Here is a 16,208-nt window from a genome sequence, read left to right as displayed (position 1 = left end):
TTTTTTTTAAGTCAAATGGGAATTTTAGTAGTTTGTAGCAAAATCTAGTCCTTAGCACGTTGGTTTAGGTAACTATGCCTCTCTTAAAGAAGGCATATATACTTCATCACCTCTCTAGTATCAGGAAAGAACAGATTCATAAATTTCCTTCTTGCTTCCTTCCTTAGGCTATAATAATTTCAAATATGTTCAAGTTTCTAGTAAATGTACTTCAATTCTGCTGCCGTACATGTCCCTTCATCCTCTTTCATCTTTCTTCTTTCTTTTCATTTATAGTTAGTTGTCTTTTTCTGCTCTTACCTCTTTTGTCCCCCTCTTTTCTCTGTGCACAGTAATTTGATTTCATCCATAGTTGCCTAAACTACCATTTATACTGTTAGTGGTCATCAAGGTAGTGTAATTGCAGTAGTCGTTTTCAGTTTTTATCTTAATCTGTGGGTAATATTTGACACTCTGGCCCCATTTTCTTAAAATTTTTCTTCCTCCTGGTTTCTGATACTTTCCCCTAGATTTCTCCTTTCTTTTCAGTTGTCTTTCCCCTTGACATTCTGCTTGTGTCTGACAGACTTGACTCACACAGCTTAGTTATCTCTAGTGCTTTTGTTTTCTAGCTCAGAACTTTACCAAAAGACCCAGACTAGGAATCTAGCTTTTAAACTTTCAAACGTAGACTGTCCTCTAAGTTGCAATTTGTGGTTCCTAGTGTCCCCTGTGTCTCATAGTGCAAAATGCCAGTGTCATTGTTATTTAACAAACCAGAAAACTTGGGAGTCATTACTCCTTCCTTCCATCCTGTTTCCAGACATTGCTTCTGATTCCTGAGTTCCTGTTTGTCTGTCTGACTCTCTTACCTCCCTAGTTTTAAACAGGTGTTACTCAAAAAGTTGTTTCGGAATTTTTTTTACTTATGCAAATGTACAAAAGCACATATTTGTAGCTATAGTTTACTTAGTCCTGATGCTAATAGAATGTTTTGTGTGTTCAAAAAAAGTAATGCTGTATATTTTTTCTCGTTAGTTTTAATTAAACATATAGGTTTCATTGTAACATTTATACCTGTTATATTTTAATCACACCCGTGCTTATTAATTACCTTTTCTTGTTCTCCTACCACTCTTGTTGATCCCTTTCCAGGAACATAATGTGACGGATTATTACAGGAGCAACTGTCTTAGTTACTTTTTAATTGTTGTGAACAGACACTATGACCAAGACAACTTACAGAAAACTATATTGGTGGCCTTGTTTTTATCCTTTTCAACAATTGGGGACCAAGTATTCAAACGTGAGCCTATGAGAGCCATTCTCACTTAAACCACCCAGAGGTGCAGCTTATTAGTACCTCCACTACTGAAGAAAATGTCTCTCCCTAGTAACCATAAATGCCTGTAGATTCTCACTACCCTTTTCTTTTCTGTTGATGGAATGTTAGCAGGTGTAGTCTTGTACAGATCTTTCTTGTGCAAGTAATTACAGATGCTAAGCACTCAAGAATGCAGTATCATGTCATGCCCAGAAGAGAGTTTTGATAACATTCCCCCTTCACTTGGCTCTTAGATTCTGTTATGGTCCCTGAGCCTTGGAGAGAGGGATAGAGTTTTATTCTTAGTGCTGAGCACTGGTGTGTCTGTAGTTAGCTGTTGCTTGCTGCCAAAAGAAGCTTCTTTAGGCCAGAGTTGGCACTGACACTTAAGGACACAGATGTTTAGATGGAAGTCAAAGAGCAGCCTGTCCATTTGCTACTGGTAGAGTATTTGACACAAGTTACTTTTCCAAGCTACTTGTCTTTGACCAACAGTGCATAGAGGTTTTCTGATCCAAGCGATCAGGACAACCTCTGAAGTCAGGCTCATGGCTTTTGGCTGAAATCTACTACTTCAGGATCTTAGGTCATTCCCAGTGAGTTTGTTTTTTCAGACTACATGTGATGTCAACTTAGGCATACTACTTCCTTTCTCAGTGTCCTTCAGTGACTATGTTTTGTCCTTAGGATAAAGTCTGTAGTCATTAGCTTAGCATGGTTTAGGAGATTAAATGTTTGCTTGTTTAAGTTTCATTTACTAATTTTCCATTTGTGACAGCCTTTAAATATTTAGGTGTGCTTTCTCTGATTTTTGAGGCTCACAGTGTGCTATTTCATTTGTTGCTACTGCTTTTCTCTTCACTTTTACTCGTTTCTTATTCTTTAATCAAATTTCAGTTTAGAAGTTTCTTCACAGAGAACTTCACTTTGTAGTTGGAATTAGAATGGGTTTTATAATTATTAAGAGACGTGAGTTTTCCCTTAGTTTGTGTGGATACTGTGTCTCCTTTGATTGCTGCTGCATCTATTGAGCGCTGACATTTGAGGTGATAAACTGCAGCCATTGCAGCAGTCCTAATTACCATAAAGTAAAGGTCTTCGCATTTGTAAGAAAACTCGTGCAGTATACTGGCAAGGCAAGAAAGCTCTTTCCTTGGCTTCTCAACAATGTTAACATTGAAATGTGTAAAACTAACTGAAGCATGTAAATACTCCAGTTTTAAAGGTTTTTTTTTTGCAGCAAAGTTATAACAACAACGCGTGAGTAGCAAATGTCCTTTTGCTTTTTATTTGAAATACATGAAGTGTATGTTTTTTTGTAGACACTAGATAATGGTGCTGTGTTGTCTAGAATCTTTTTCATATTGTCATTTTGTTTTAGCATACTTGGGGGTTACATTTTAGCTTTTAAGAAAGCAACAGCAACAGTAAATTCAGATGCTTGTAGCACTAAAATCATGTCTGGAGTCTGTTTTTTTTTAAGATGTTTTAAGAAATTTAACGTGACGGTACTTTGTTGACAGTTGGCTTAAAGTTGCTTAATTACCTTTTGGCTTTTACATTTTGCATTTCATGTTTATAAGTTTTATGTTTTATCAAACAGTTGATTTGATCTACTTAATTATTATTTAAAGTCTAAGAGTACTTGGAACTTAGAGCCTCCCTAAAGAATGCAAGTTCCATGTAAACAGTGCCACTGGAGTAACTGCACATCCCATTTTGCTCTTGTAATTGTGTGTTCTGTTTGAACATTTCCCTTACTTGGATGCTTGTGTTTGTAAATTTTAGTTTACTGTGGCCAATTTTTTCTAATTGTTTGTATGCAGTGTCTAACCTTTCTTTGAAAGTAGGACTGTTTGAGAACCTTTGCTTGCTACACATAATCTTGAGCTTTGACTGGTGTCTGCTGTAGTGAGATCACTGTTCTGGCTGCTGCACCCACCATAGGACTGGTTTGTGAAGCACTGTTCTTTCTTGGGATTGTAAATACACTTCGAAATGAAACTTGCATCATTTTTTTCAACATGATTTTTTTTCTCCCTTCATATAATCTTAAACTAGATTCCTCTCTTACACAATTATTTTATAAAATTTTACTGGTTGTTTTTCTAGCTCTCGTAGTCTATATGTAGCTGTGTGTCTTTTACACGAATACAGATATTTTCTAAAAGTTAAAATTGAAGTTATCAAAGGTTTCTAAAGGGTGTTGTAGTAATTGGTGCATTGATCGTAGGTAATTTGACATTCTGCCTTAATATCACATTAAAATAACACTTTAAAAAAAAAGTCTATTGTAGATACAGTAATTTTCTCTCAGCACCGTCAGCATTTACCTAGGGATGGTGACTCATGCCAGTCTAATGAGACATGTACTCCTTGATAATATTTAATTAGTTACCTAGGGGTAAAGTTTGGCTACTCATCTTCTGATAGACATTTGCAGCACTGATATTCACAGTGCATTTAGATTGCATAGCAGTCACAAATGCTGTCATCTGGCTCACATTCTCCCAACAGGAATGCTTTAACTTACTGTAAATTACTATCTGTTAGTGTGTTATATGTCTCCACAGGAGGATGCTGGATTATTTTACATTAAGATCTTGATAAAGTTGATATATTTGGTGTCTACTCTTATATGGTATCTTTTTTTTGTGTAATGATTTGCTTGATCCAAATGTAATTTGAGTAATAATGTTTATGAAATGCCTTTAAGTTAGTTTTTACCAGCCCTAAGATCTTCTGATGGTGAATTTTTTGCTGCTTTTCAGCTCAGCAAAATTTTTGTATATTGAGATGGATCATTGTTCCAGAGAGTAAAGAATATTGCAATGTTCTAATGAATTCCACGCTTAATATACTTAAAGCAACTATAGAGGTTTACTTTTCCATTAACAAGACATTTTTATTCTTATGATAAAAATTAATGCTATTGTTCCCATTTATAGTTTTTCTTGACTATAATATGCATTGTTGAGCTAGAAATGAGTGATATACAGTGGTAAAAACTATAATTATGGTGTCAGTAATTCAAGATAAACTTTATCATGTATGATCTTTTATTTAATCCCCACAGTAACCTTTTAAGGACGTTTGTTGGCTCTTATCATCTCTATTTTCTATATTGCTGCACTGATACTCAAAACGAGTAGTGTTCTTACACTGATGCACTTAAGTCTAGACTTTTAACTATAGATAACACTCTTAGTTCCAGAATTTTCTGGAGTGACAATTGACTTTTCTAATTTTATCAAGATACTCTGATACAGGTCCAACAGCTCATCTTAGGGAATATTTACTCTTCCTTCATCTCGTGGGAATTTTTACACATCTTGAGGCTGCATTTATCTGTATGAGGCAACTTCCTATGTTGGTGGTATCTAGTAGTTGTATCACCTTATTTTAGTGCTGTCATTAGGGCTGTTTGTGTGACTGTTAACAGTTTTATTTTTTAAAGCTGTTTACAGCCTTTTATTCTTTTTAAAACTGTTACATTGATGAAATGGTAGAATTTTTAGAGTTAAAAAGCATTTCCTATTTAATGAGGGCAGTGAGTGAAAGAAACTAACGCATGTAGAACAAAAGTAGCATGGCTTGATGTGTGAAACTTTAATCCTTTTCCTGTTTTTGCTAACTTTCGAATTTATGGTGTCTGATACATTTTATTCACTTTTACAGGCCCTAGATGGTCAAAATATTTATAATGCTTGCTGTACCCTAAGGATTGATTTTTCCAAACTTGTGAATTTGAATGTAAAATACAACAATGATAAAAGTAGGGATTATACACGACCTGATCTTCCATCTGGAGACGGCCAGCCTGCATTAGACCCAGCTATTGCTGCAGCATTTGCCAAGGAGACGTCCCTTTTAGGTATGATTCTTACTGTCTGTACCACCTTCCCTCCATTGCTCACGGAAAGTGCCTGTTAAACCACTGTAAGTAGAGTGAACTTGGATTTTGTACCTTAACAAATGATGTTCGTGTTTTATGAGTTTTGTTCTTGTGTATTCAGAGGGTTGTATGGATTCCATTACAAGAAAACTGTTAACTTCCTGACTATAAAGTATCTCCCTTTACCCCCTTTTTATCACCTCACTTTCCCACATACAACTCCCCGAAAATAAATGAAGAAAAACTGGAATGAAAAAGAATGTAACTAAAATATGTATGCTTCAGATTGGATGTCCTGTCTAAACCAGAGGTTTTTATGTGTCTTGTTAGGGTTAACTTGATTGCTTTAGCAGTATGCAGAAATAGCGAAGTATTAACAAAGATAAAAATAAAAGAGTCTATGAGTGCATGGAATTTTTTAAAAAAAAGTATAGTGTACCATAAATGTTGAAAATGTGTACATGAGGATTTTTCTATAACATGCGTATTGCTCTTCCTTTGGACTTGGTTATATAATTTTACCCTACAATGGATTTGTGCTACTTACATAAAGTGCAGTGTAACATAAGCAGCTGCAAGTTGATTGACTGAAGATTGGGGGAAAATGTAAGTTAGAATAAGCAAACTGATAATGTCAAATTTTAATAGTTTTCTTGAATAGTGTTTTGAAATTATACTTAGGTATTTGTAATACTGTCTTCATTTTTATTTATGTGTGGATGTTTCCTCTGCATGTATGTTTGCATTCCACACATGTACAGTGCCTGTGAAGGGCAGAAGAGAGTATCTGATGCTCTGGAACTGAAGATTGCAGACAGTTGTTAGCTGCCATGTGAGTTCTGGGAGCACAGCCCATGTCTTCAATAAGTGCTCATGTCCACTGAGCCATCTCTACCCCCGAGTAATAGTATCTTTAAATCAGGATTACTGTCTAGAAAGAATCCAAGATCCATGGTTGAGAAAGGAAGAAGGAGCTCTTAAAATTTTAGTCTATGACCATCATTTTAAGAAACAGATGAGTGTTGAACATATTTGTCATGAATATGTTATAGCTACGTTCACTTGTAAATGTATAAAATTATTGGTGTGCATGTGAAATGAGTCTGGTGTTCAAGAGCATTTATTTGCGGTTAATTTTGAGGAGGACATAGAAAATTGATGACCCTTTATACTAGCATGTGCGATCCCTAGCGCCAAGCACTGCTGTTCGTTGTGACTAAAATGAGTAGGTAGATGCTTTAGGTTGTTGTATTAGCAGTGTTCCTGACAGCATGTGATTTTCAGTGTCGGTATGGTTGAAGCTTTGGTTGATTCATAGCTCACAGGTTTTAATGGCAGTGTCAAAGTTGAGATAGTAAATGAGAGGCAGCTTTTAACTTTACTAGGTAGAACTTGTACAGAAAGAGTTAACAGACCTTATAGAGTTTTAGCTTCTGGCTTTTTAGTTGTTCTTCTAAACACTTCCCAAGTACATTAGTGAAACCTTAAATAGCCAAACAAAGTAGGTAGTAGCAAAGTAGCAAAGCTTTTATAGTCTAGAAAATTAAACAGTTATGTCCCACTTCTTAAAGAAAAAAGTTACGGGTAAAATACTAAAAAACGTGCCAATAAAGCACTGCTGATAACATGGTTGATTTCTAAGAAACTATGTGTATGTTTGGATCCTAAGTAGAGGCATAGTTTTTGAGGTCATTGGGAAGTTTCTGGGGAAATGAATAAGTCTTTGTTGTGATCCTTAAGGCTTTGGTGAGAAAATGTAAAGGAAAAAAAACCCTTACTGGCATGCATGGAACTGGAGTTGTTGCATTTTCACACTGCTTGCTCTGTTGCCAGAAGCTACTAAGTTTGAATCTCAGGGACTGTAAAAGCCTGCACACTAGTCGGCCATCTGGGAGTAGAGAAGGGGGCGGGAAGGAGGAGATGGGGGATTCCTGGAGCTCATTCACCAACCTAATTGGTGAGTTCCAGGTTAATTTGAGGAATTACGCCTGCTCTCCTAATTCTGTCATCTTTTACTTGTTTTCATTGTTCTACCTTCATAGCCTTTTCTTTTAAGTGTCTTCCAATGATTTTGAAAGTTTATCTTTCAAAACTGCTAATAATAGACTCTGTAAGTTATGGTGTTCACATGAGGTACGTTCAGATTAGCCAGTTAAAGTTTGGACTTTTTTTAAGGAAAGTAAACAATCAGGTATTGGGTAGGGGACTGAGATCTCTCAGACACTGGATCACCAACCAGGCAGCATACACCAGCCGATGTGTGAGGTCCCTGACACATAAGACAGCAGAGGTCTGCCGGGTCTGGTTTCAGTGAGAGGAGATGCACCTAACCCTCTAGAGACTGGAGGCCCCAGGGAGTGAGGAGCTCTGGTGGGGGTGGAGGTAGGGCTAACCTTTGGAGACGGGGCATGGAGGGGGCTGGGGGTGTGCATGTGGAACAGTCAGAGGTGGACTGGGACGGGGATAAAGTCTGGACTATAAAAAGAGCTTAAAGAATAAAAAAAGTGTTAATTTAGAACAATTAAGTAGAAGTGATAATTTTAGTAACTTATAATGGATATACTTATAATCTTCATTGGTTATTTTTGTTTTTTTTCTGCTCCACTACATTGAATCTTTGAAAGTGGACATTAAAGTATTTTTATTAAAAATTTTTACCTTAAATTATTTTCTCCTAGAACTATTGAATAAAAATATTAATGATTATTGATAGCCTTACAAATTTTTTCCTGGAAGATGTGTATGAATTTGAAATACATGAATGGTGTAGAAGGTGTATTTTGCCCTGTCAGCACACCTTTCTTGGTTGAGACAATGTCACTGTGGGGAGAGCGCTGCTAGAAATTTGCTTTTCTTCCTGGTTGGCCCTGTACTCTTGTTTTTTTTTTTTTTTTTTTTTTTTTTGCCTCAATTGTACTAGTGCTGAAACCAGTATTGTTTTTATACATGGCTTCATTTCTTTTTTAAAGGCATATTAAATTATTGCAGAAATGTATCATTAATTATAAACTGCTTTGAAGCTTTAAAAATTTTCATTTGTCTGGAATCTTTCAGCTGGTGTGTTAGGTAGTTCTTACAAAGGACTTACAAGTTAGTGACTTAGAGATGAGTCTTCAACTTGTTTTAGGACTGTTACCTTTCAGAAAAGTATTTTTAATAGCTTCTCACTTTTTATTTTAATTTTATGTCCTTTTAAAATTAAGGTCCTGATCTTGCCTTAACACCTGCTGCAGTCTTGAAGTAGTGAGAGTATAAGTCTGTGCTCTATGTCCAGCTCAGTGCTGTGTTTCTGAAAAGTTGTTTCCAAACACTTTCCAGGGACATCTAGTGCTCCATTGCTGCCACCATTGTGAAATAACTGTCTTTTCTCTATCTTTTGCCTCTTAGGATATTTTATCGTGACTTCAGAGTACAACCAAAGTAATAGTGGCGAGATTCCTTTCTTGGTCAGTCTTTGTGATGCAGAACTGCTGAGATAACTGCTACAGTACCCCTTACCAAAACGATTATGTGTACCTCAATATTCTTTCACGTGTACAGGGTTCACTTTACTTCTTATATTTAGCTGCTTTGATGAGTCCTTACATTTAAGAAAGATTTTAATCACTAATTCTTTTAAACTATCACTTCCACCTGGTTTCCCTGCCTCCTCCTAGGAATCAGTGTTTTGGAAAATGTACTTTACTCAGAGAAGGAAAACACAGTACTCTGTAGATGCTTAGAAACGTGACATCTAAATACACAATCATAAGTTTGGCAGTCTATTTTTTCACTCATATACCTTTTTCAGAGAACAAGGGGGTCACAATTATTGATTATAAATTGAGGCATTATAATTTTTGTCAAGGTAGATGTTAATATATTAAGAGGTGGATAGTCTTAGAAAATTGCTAGAAATGATTTTTTTATGATCATGTTGTCACTTTAAAATATTAAAGCAGCTAATTCATCAAAGAACAGAGTTTGAATAAAATAACACCCATTCTTAGAGTAACAGCTGATAGCAGCAGGGGATGAGCAGTTGATGACTGAGGAGAGAAAACAGTGCTCATGAGGGTTAGTTTGTATTCCTCGTGTACTGGTGCTTTTCCAAATGTGCTGGCTATCAAGTCACCACGGAAAACCAGTGGGAATGGGCCTAAGGCGTTCATATGTTTTTAAATATCTCAAAATATTTTAGTAAAGCAAAAGTTGAAAATTAACTGCTATTGGAATTTTTATACCACATTTTAGAGTTTTTGTAGTTATTTATTGTGTCCTCATAAAAAGACATAATAGCCATTGCACAGTATTTTAATATTTTTATTCATGTTATAATTTACTTAGTGTAATTCTGATAAAATGTTAGTTTATTGTTAAGCTGGGTTTATTGTGTTTCTCCCTTTTATCTGTAATCCTAAAATTACCAAGTTTATTTCAAATTTTGGAAGGCTTTTCTTTTGTTGGTTTTTGAGTGGGTCATTCACATGGTAATATTGTATAATTTGCATTTATATGTCAGTCTTACATGTCTTAGAATGAATCCCACATCCCTGTAATAGGATCCGTGCTGATCACCGTGGATTTACTTTTTTTCCTATTGTGTTTGAAGTCAAAGTCACATCTTAACTATCACCACAATATCCCAGATTTTCTTACCAAAACATAATTTATCACATCAGGAATTTCTGATTAATTCAATAGAAACAAGAGTCTCCCTATGTGGTCTGGTTCCAGTCTGGTCTTTGCAAATGGCTGTGTAGAACAGACTACCCTCAAACTCAAAATGTTTTTTCTTCAGCCTCCTGCATGCTAGGGTTCCATGTCTTCCTGCGTCACCAAACCAGTCAGTGGATTTTCTCTCTCTCTTTTTTAAATTTATTTTTTCTTTTATTGAAAACAGCTTTTTCCTCAGATAATATATCCTGATTATGCTTCCCCTCCCTCTTCTCCCAGTTCCTTCCCACCTCCTCCAATCAGATCCACTTCTGTTTTCTCAGTAGAAAACAAAAAGGTTCTACTAAAAAGACTAATATCAAAATAAAACAAAAACTGTTACATCAGCATAAGACAAAACTAACAAGAAAAAGCCAAGAAAAGGCATAAGAAACAGATATAGACACAGAAACTTACTTGTTCATACACTCAGGAATCACATTAAAGTACAAAACTTGAAACCACATAAAGGCCATGTAGTGCAATAAAAGAAAAAATAAATTTATAAAAGTAAAAATCAAAATTAAAAGGAGTTAAAGACTGTAACACGAGACAGGGACCCTCTTAAAGACACGGAGTTCATTTTGTATTGGCCATCTACTGCTGAGCGTGAGCCCTGCCCTTAAGAGTAGTTTGATTTTTCAGTGGGGCTCCCTTGAAGAAAATTAATTCTCATTCGCCTAGAGGTTATCAGTTGAAGAGTGCTTCTGGGGTGGGGTTGAAACATACGTCCACTTCTGCTTGCAGTTCTAGGGCCTGTGTGGGCAGACCCTCTGCACGGTCCTCCCTCAGTCTGTGCTCATTGATTCTCCTGATTTAGAGGATCTGTGTCCTTGATATCCTTCTTCCTCTCTGGCTTTTAACCCTTTTCACCTCCTCTTCTGTGGGGTTTCCTGAGCCCAGAGGTGAGACATACCTTTTGGGCTGAATGTTCCAAGGTCTCTCTCTCCCTCTGCAGATTGTCTGACCATTGCTATATGATTTTGTTCCTGGCTTCTAGCACCGATCTCTTAATGCGACCAAATACCTAGCCTGCATCAAAATTTCTTATCATTAAAAGTATTTATTTGTGTTTGGTCTTTTTAGGTAGAATCTCACTGTGTAACTCAGGCTCCTGTGCTAGTTCCTGTATTTTTTTTTTTAACATGGCTTTTTGTTTGTTTTGTTTTTATTTTAAGGTAGCCTTGTGCAGAGCAAGATTCTAAGAGATATACTTGGAGTTGGTTGTTACCTGTGTCACTTCTTTTTATACTCTGATAAGCTTTCTTCTCTGCCCCAACTTTAGTTTTATTGATTTGATTAAAAAAAAAATGAATGTGTTGCTTTTAGGAAAGTTGCTAGTTTACATTGCTCTCGTTGTTTCCCCATAGCACTGTTCCTTCTAGTCCCTGTATTTGGGCTTAACTACATCTCGGGAGAAGACATGTAACATCTGGTTTCTTATTGGTTCCTGATGGAGTTATGCTGGAGAGTGATTGTGACTTATATGGTAACATGAAGTTCATTCTAGTTTCCTGCTAATGGGTTAGTATTTACCCATTACTAGTTACTAGTGACCACTGCCTTAGTGTATTTTATTAGAGTGAGGGGTTTGTAAAGATTTTCCTCCTTTTTCATTAGTTAGCAAAATTTCGACATTTCCCCCTTCAATAAGCTAGATCTTTAACGTGTCATCAGGTGTGTGCAAGATAATTCTGGTCTTTCTTTCCTCTACCTTTGGGGCTGGAAGCAGTAATGGAGACTAACCCAGACTAACCCAGGACCTCAGACCTTTGTGGCCATATGCTTTGATGACTCAGCCTAGCCCTAAGGCAGAGGAGACCTATTCATTCCTCAGTTTCTTTGCTAACAAATAGAGTTGCTAGACACAACATCTGCATGTATTTAATTGTTTTAATAATGAATGGTACAGGCATTAATTCCTGCCAAGTTTATGAGTCAGTACAGGGTATATGATAGGTTAGTCCCAATCTCTGCTTTAACTTTAGAAACCGTTGCTTCCAGGCTCTAGTACCCCAAGAGAGTAACCTGGTAATTCATTGATGCACAGTTTATTGACGTGTAATTATTGACAAAGTTTCCCTTCCTCTGACTCCAAAAAAGAAGGAACCGGGCAAAGGACTTAACAAAGCTAATCAAAGTTTATACACGTTTAGATATATTTCTTTTTCCAAAGGAATGCATCCTAAAAACAAAAAAATAATCAGAAAGCATTAATATTTTCTTAATAGCAGAAGGTTATGTATTACCTCTCATCATAATTGTGAGAACAAAAAAGATCCAGGTGTGACTGAGGTAGTAAAAGTTCATTATTTAGCCATAATAAACGTGACTGTTTTCCTTGCTTGTCCCTCCTGTCCTGTCCCTTTCACGTCTTTGTCCTACTTCACGTCTTTGTCCTACGTCCACATTGTTTCTTGGCCTTAGCACGTCCACATAAGACAACATTCCTAAGTGAGTCTGTCTATCCCTCCACAGAGCCTGTCACGGCACAGATCCATCATTTGAATGAGGTCTGATTTACTGTCTTATCTCAGTGATTTTGTGGGGATGGATCATGAAGGAGTAGCCTCTTTTCTAACACTTTGAGTTTTAGAATTAACTAAAACTTACCTTTACCAATTTTGAGTTAATTTTTATATGAGGAATGAAGTTTAGTAAAATTTTTGTTCTTGTTTTACACTAGCTAATTCTTCCAGTTCAACCAAGACTGAACCTGTATTGCATTATACCTGTTCTTTTTCAAATAATTTTTCAAATATTTTCTGGTCGTGTGTGTGTGTGTGTGTGTGTGTGTGTGTGTGTGTGTGTGTGTGTGGTATCTTACTACCTTGTTTACTCTAGCTCTATATTAAGTATTACAAACATCTTTCCATCATTTTGTCACTTTCTTTCAAAATTATTTTGATTATTTTTAGTGCCTTTCTGTCAGTCTAGCAATTATCTTTGTATAAGCTGCATCAGAGACAACTGATGATGGGGAAAAAAAAAAAACAAAAGAAAACCAAAAGTATAAAAACAAAACAAAAATAGATCACTGTCCCCATATATAACTAATTTTGTGCGTGTACCGAGAACCTGCTTTCCATGCCAGTTTACACCACCCAGACTGTACCAGGCAAGGTTAGTGGGATTGAAAATACCACCAGGACAGGGCTAGCTAAGACACACTCAGTAGTGTGTTAACTATACAAAAAAAAGACTGTACAGTTTAAAAACAAATCCTACACAGCCTTATATTTCAATCTTTTTCTTTAAAAGGAGTGAGTTATATACGGGGGGTTGAATGCTTTATAGACAAGAAAAAAGCTGTTCTAAAACCAACTTATTCATCATCTTCCTCTTCTCATCCTTTTCTTCATCATCCTCATCTTCCTCTGCCTTCTTTCAGCCTTGATCACCCCTTTTTCGCTGCATCAGGTTTTCCTTTAGCCCTGTAGGCAGCAATATCCTTCTCGTGCTTCTTCAGCTTGGCGCCTTCTTCTCACAGGGCTGCTTGTGTCCGTGTCAGTGTTGTTCCACATCTCTCCTAGTTTCTTCACAACATCACCAATGGATAAGCCAGGATGCTCGCCTTTGATTTTGGGTGATACTCAGAACAGAACAAGAAGAGGCCGAAGGAGGCCTCTTGGGGGCATTGGGGTCCTTGAACTTCTTTTTGGTCTCACCTTTGGGGGGGGGATGTAGGTTTTATTTCTCTTTCATAACGACCCTTGTCAACCTTCGCTTCCCCTTTTCTTTAGCAGACATGGTCTTCCACCTCTCTGAGCACTTCTTGGAGAACTCCGAGAAGTTGACAGAAGCATCGGGTGCTGCTCCTTATGCTTTTCGCGGCAGGGTTGCGTAAAGAATGCATATGAGGGCATTTTGTCTCTCGGCTTCTTAGCATCGCCTTTGCCCGTGTTTAGATGATTTTCCTCCGCATGTCAGAGCTGCCCAGTGCTTGTCTGGTTCTCGCTTGTCCCTGTGCTTTCTCTATGGAGCTCAGTTTAGTGCAATGGCTATCCAGTTTTCCACTTTTTAAAAAGCATTTTCTGAAATTACGTTTGCCATTGGTTCCCTTTGTTGTGATTCTGTAACATGCAGAAAATTTTAAACAACTTTTACAAGACATTCCAATATACGTGTTATGTATTTTATAATAGCACCAGGAGGAAAAACTGCAAGTGAGAGCACTGTAGCAGTAAGCAATAGAGCTGTTCTCATTGTTTCTAGATTATATGCTAGTAAGCACCAGTTCTTTTATCTGTGTATGTTCAAAAAATAAGAATTACTGTCATATTTGAAGATTATTGTTTTTTAGTTTGTTCATAATGGTTGCTACTTGTAAATTTTTCTACTGAACCATTAGAACAGATGCTTAGAAAGATGGAAATGCTGCTTGTTAATCTTGTGAATGTAAAGGTTCCTTTCCATTTTTAAGACAATTTTGGAATTAAGTACCTTTTAAAATGAAGTGCTAGTGAAGAGTTGTAGACAATGAGTCTAGGTACATATAGGGATTGGCAGCCATTCTCTGTCCTGTCTCCAGTGCATTTCTTAGTTTCTATTTAAACATTTGACTCCACTGTGAAATACTTAGACAGATCCTTTTGAGGATAGTTTCTCCCTGTAGAATAACTAGAAAAGTATCAGTTTAAAGAAAAATTACTTAAGATTCTGCCTCTATTTAAAGTTCTTTATGTCATTTGTTGCAGCAGAATCATTTAAAATACAGCAGTTTACTAAGTGTTTCAGTCAGAGATAGATTCATTTGGAGAAGATTCTCCCATAAGATTACAATATAGGTAAAAAATGCTGTCTAGTAACTTGTATCATGATAGACTATGAAGCAGTTGTGCTGCCCGCTCTATAAACATATACTGAATATAGCTAATGTATAGTTTATAATACTTGATACTGTTGCTGAATGACTTGCTGACTTGCATCATACCTTTTAAACATTATTTTAGAAAAGCTCCAGTAACTTAGAAAACTTACTGTATGATTGGGTGCCATTTTATTCTAGGAGCAGTCTTAATGCATCTTGTTTGTGTATGATATATATTCAGATATGGTCTGAGAAAATGAGGATTTTTGGTCTAATTTTTTGGTCTAACTAACTGTAGTTGAATTTTAAAACTCTTAATGTTTAAGTCTTAATTCTTTTTGGGGAACAACTGTCATGACATGAGTCTATAGTCTCAGAACAGAATAAAGAAGATTTAGTATTTTTAATCCTGAAGAGCGCAAATTCTGTAACAGTCCGTTCTAGCCTTTGACTAGAGAAAATTTGTTAAAATGAATCCAGGCTGCAGACTTAATTGTAAGCTCACTATAGTCATGTGCACTTGTAATCCCATTTGGGAGGCTGAGGCAGGAGTGCCAGGAATTCAAGATCTGTCTGGACCACCTAGTGAGACCTTGTCCCACCAGCATGATAACACAGAAACCATGTATTTTTAAAAGATGACAAGTACAGATGCAGTGTGTAAAACACACAAACTTTCTCAAGATGCACATTGCATCTGTGTGCAAGCAGTGCAGCGTGAGGTGACGGCGTGAGGTGATGGTTATGTATCATCAGTGGGAAAACATAGACACATACAGAACATTTCCATTAGAGCTTTTTTTTCATGTTACTTTGAACAGGAGAGTGCCAAGGTGTCTGATCTTAACAGATTTTGTATTCTAGTGGGAGGTGATTGCCAAGAATAGTTTTGATTAGAGGTAAATAAATGTAATGCTGTTTTGCATAGAGTGAAATGTGTGATTCATGATCAGAAATATTTTGATATGTCTTCCAAAGGAAGGAAGAATCAGGGTTTTATGAGTCATAGATACAGTATAAGCAAATACGATACAAAGTCTGAGCTGTGTTTTGTGAGGGACAAATATTTTGAATGGCACATAGAATAATTGGGAAAATATGAATGAGATGATGCTACAAAGAGTTACAGGACAAGATCTTAGGAAAATGTTACCTGTGAAATGTAAATTTAATACTGGAATTCTTAATCTCTTAGCATCAAAAACTTATCAAAAGATAAACATCCAAGCATTTTCTAACTATATCTCATGAAAATACTTTATAATTATCCAAAATGTTAAGAACCTTTGCTAAAGGACCTGTCAATTGTCCAAGTAATTGAGTGAGGGTGATCAGTTTATTTTTTTAAGAAACTGGCTTCATGGTTATTTCTGGGAGCTAAAAACAGGAGTACTGGATGCTTCTTTTTCTCTTTTTCTTTTCTTTCTTTTTTTTTGTCTCAAAGAGTCTAAGATAACAGGAAATGGCGAAATGTGGGAAAATAACTGTAAATGCATGATACTTTA

The 16,208-nt window shown here is 36.4% G+C and overlaps 1 protein-coding gene across 9 annotated transcripts in view; it reads left to right on the top strand.

Moving 5' to 3' along the window:
* Ptbp2 (polypyrimidine tract binding protein 2) overlaps positions 1 to 16,208 on the top strand; it is a 60,563-nt gene that overhangs the window by 32,207 nt on the left and 12,148 nt on the right. For 8 of the 9 annotated variants that reach the window (XR_015664584.1, XR_015664581.1, XR_015664578.1 and 5 more), the window contains 1 exon segment: positions 4,982 to 5,177. Coding sequence is in view for 5 of the 9 variants with exons in the window: in XM_087624858.1 (XP_087480984.1) it covers positions 4,982 to 5,177 (196 nt within the window). In the remaining 4 variants the exon portion in view is untranslated. 9 annotated transcript variants of the gene reach the window in all.

The sequence above is a fragment of the Rattus norvegicus genome, chromosome 2 (assembly GCF_021556685.1).
Source record: "Rattus norvegicus strain SHRSP/BbbUtx chromosome 2, alternate assembly SHRSP_T2T, whole genome shotgun sequence".
Lineage (NCBI taxonomy): Eukaryota > Metazoa > Chordata > Mammalia > Rodentia > Muridae > Rattus > Rattus norvegicus.
The sequence above is the reverse complement of the archived record's forward strand: the minus strand, read 5'-3'. Positions and strand labels throughout refer to the sequence as shown.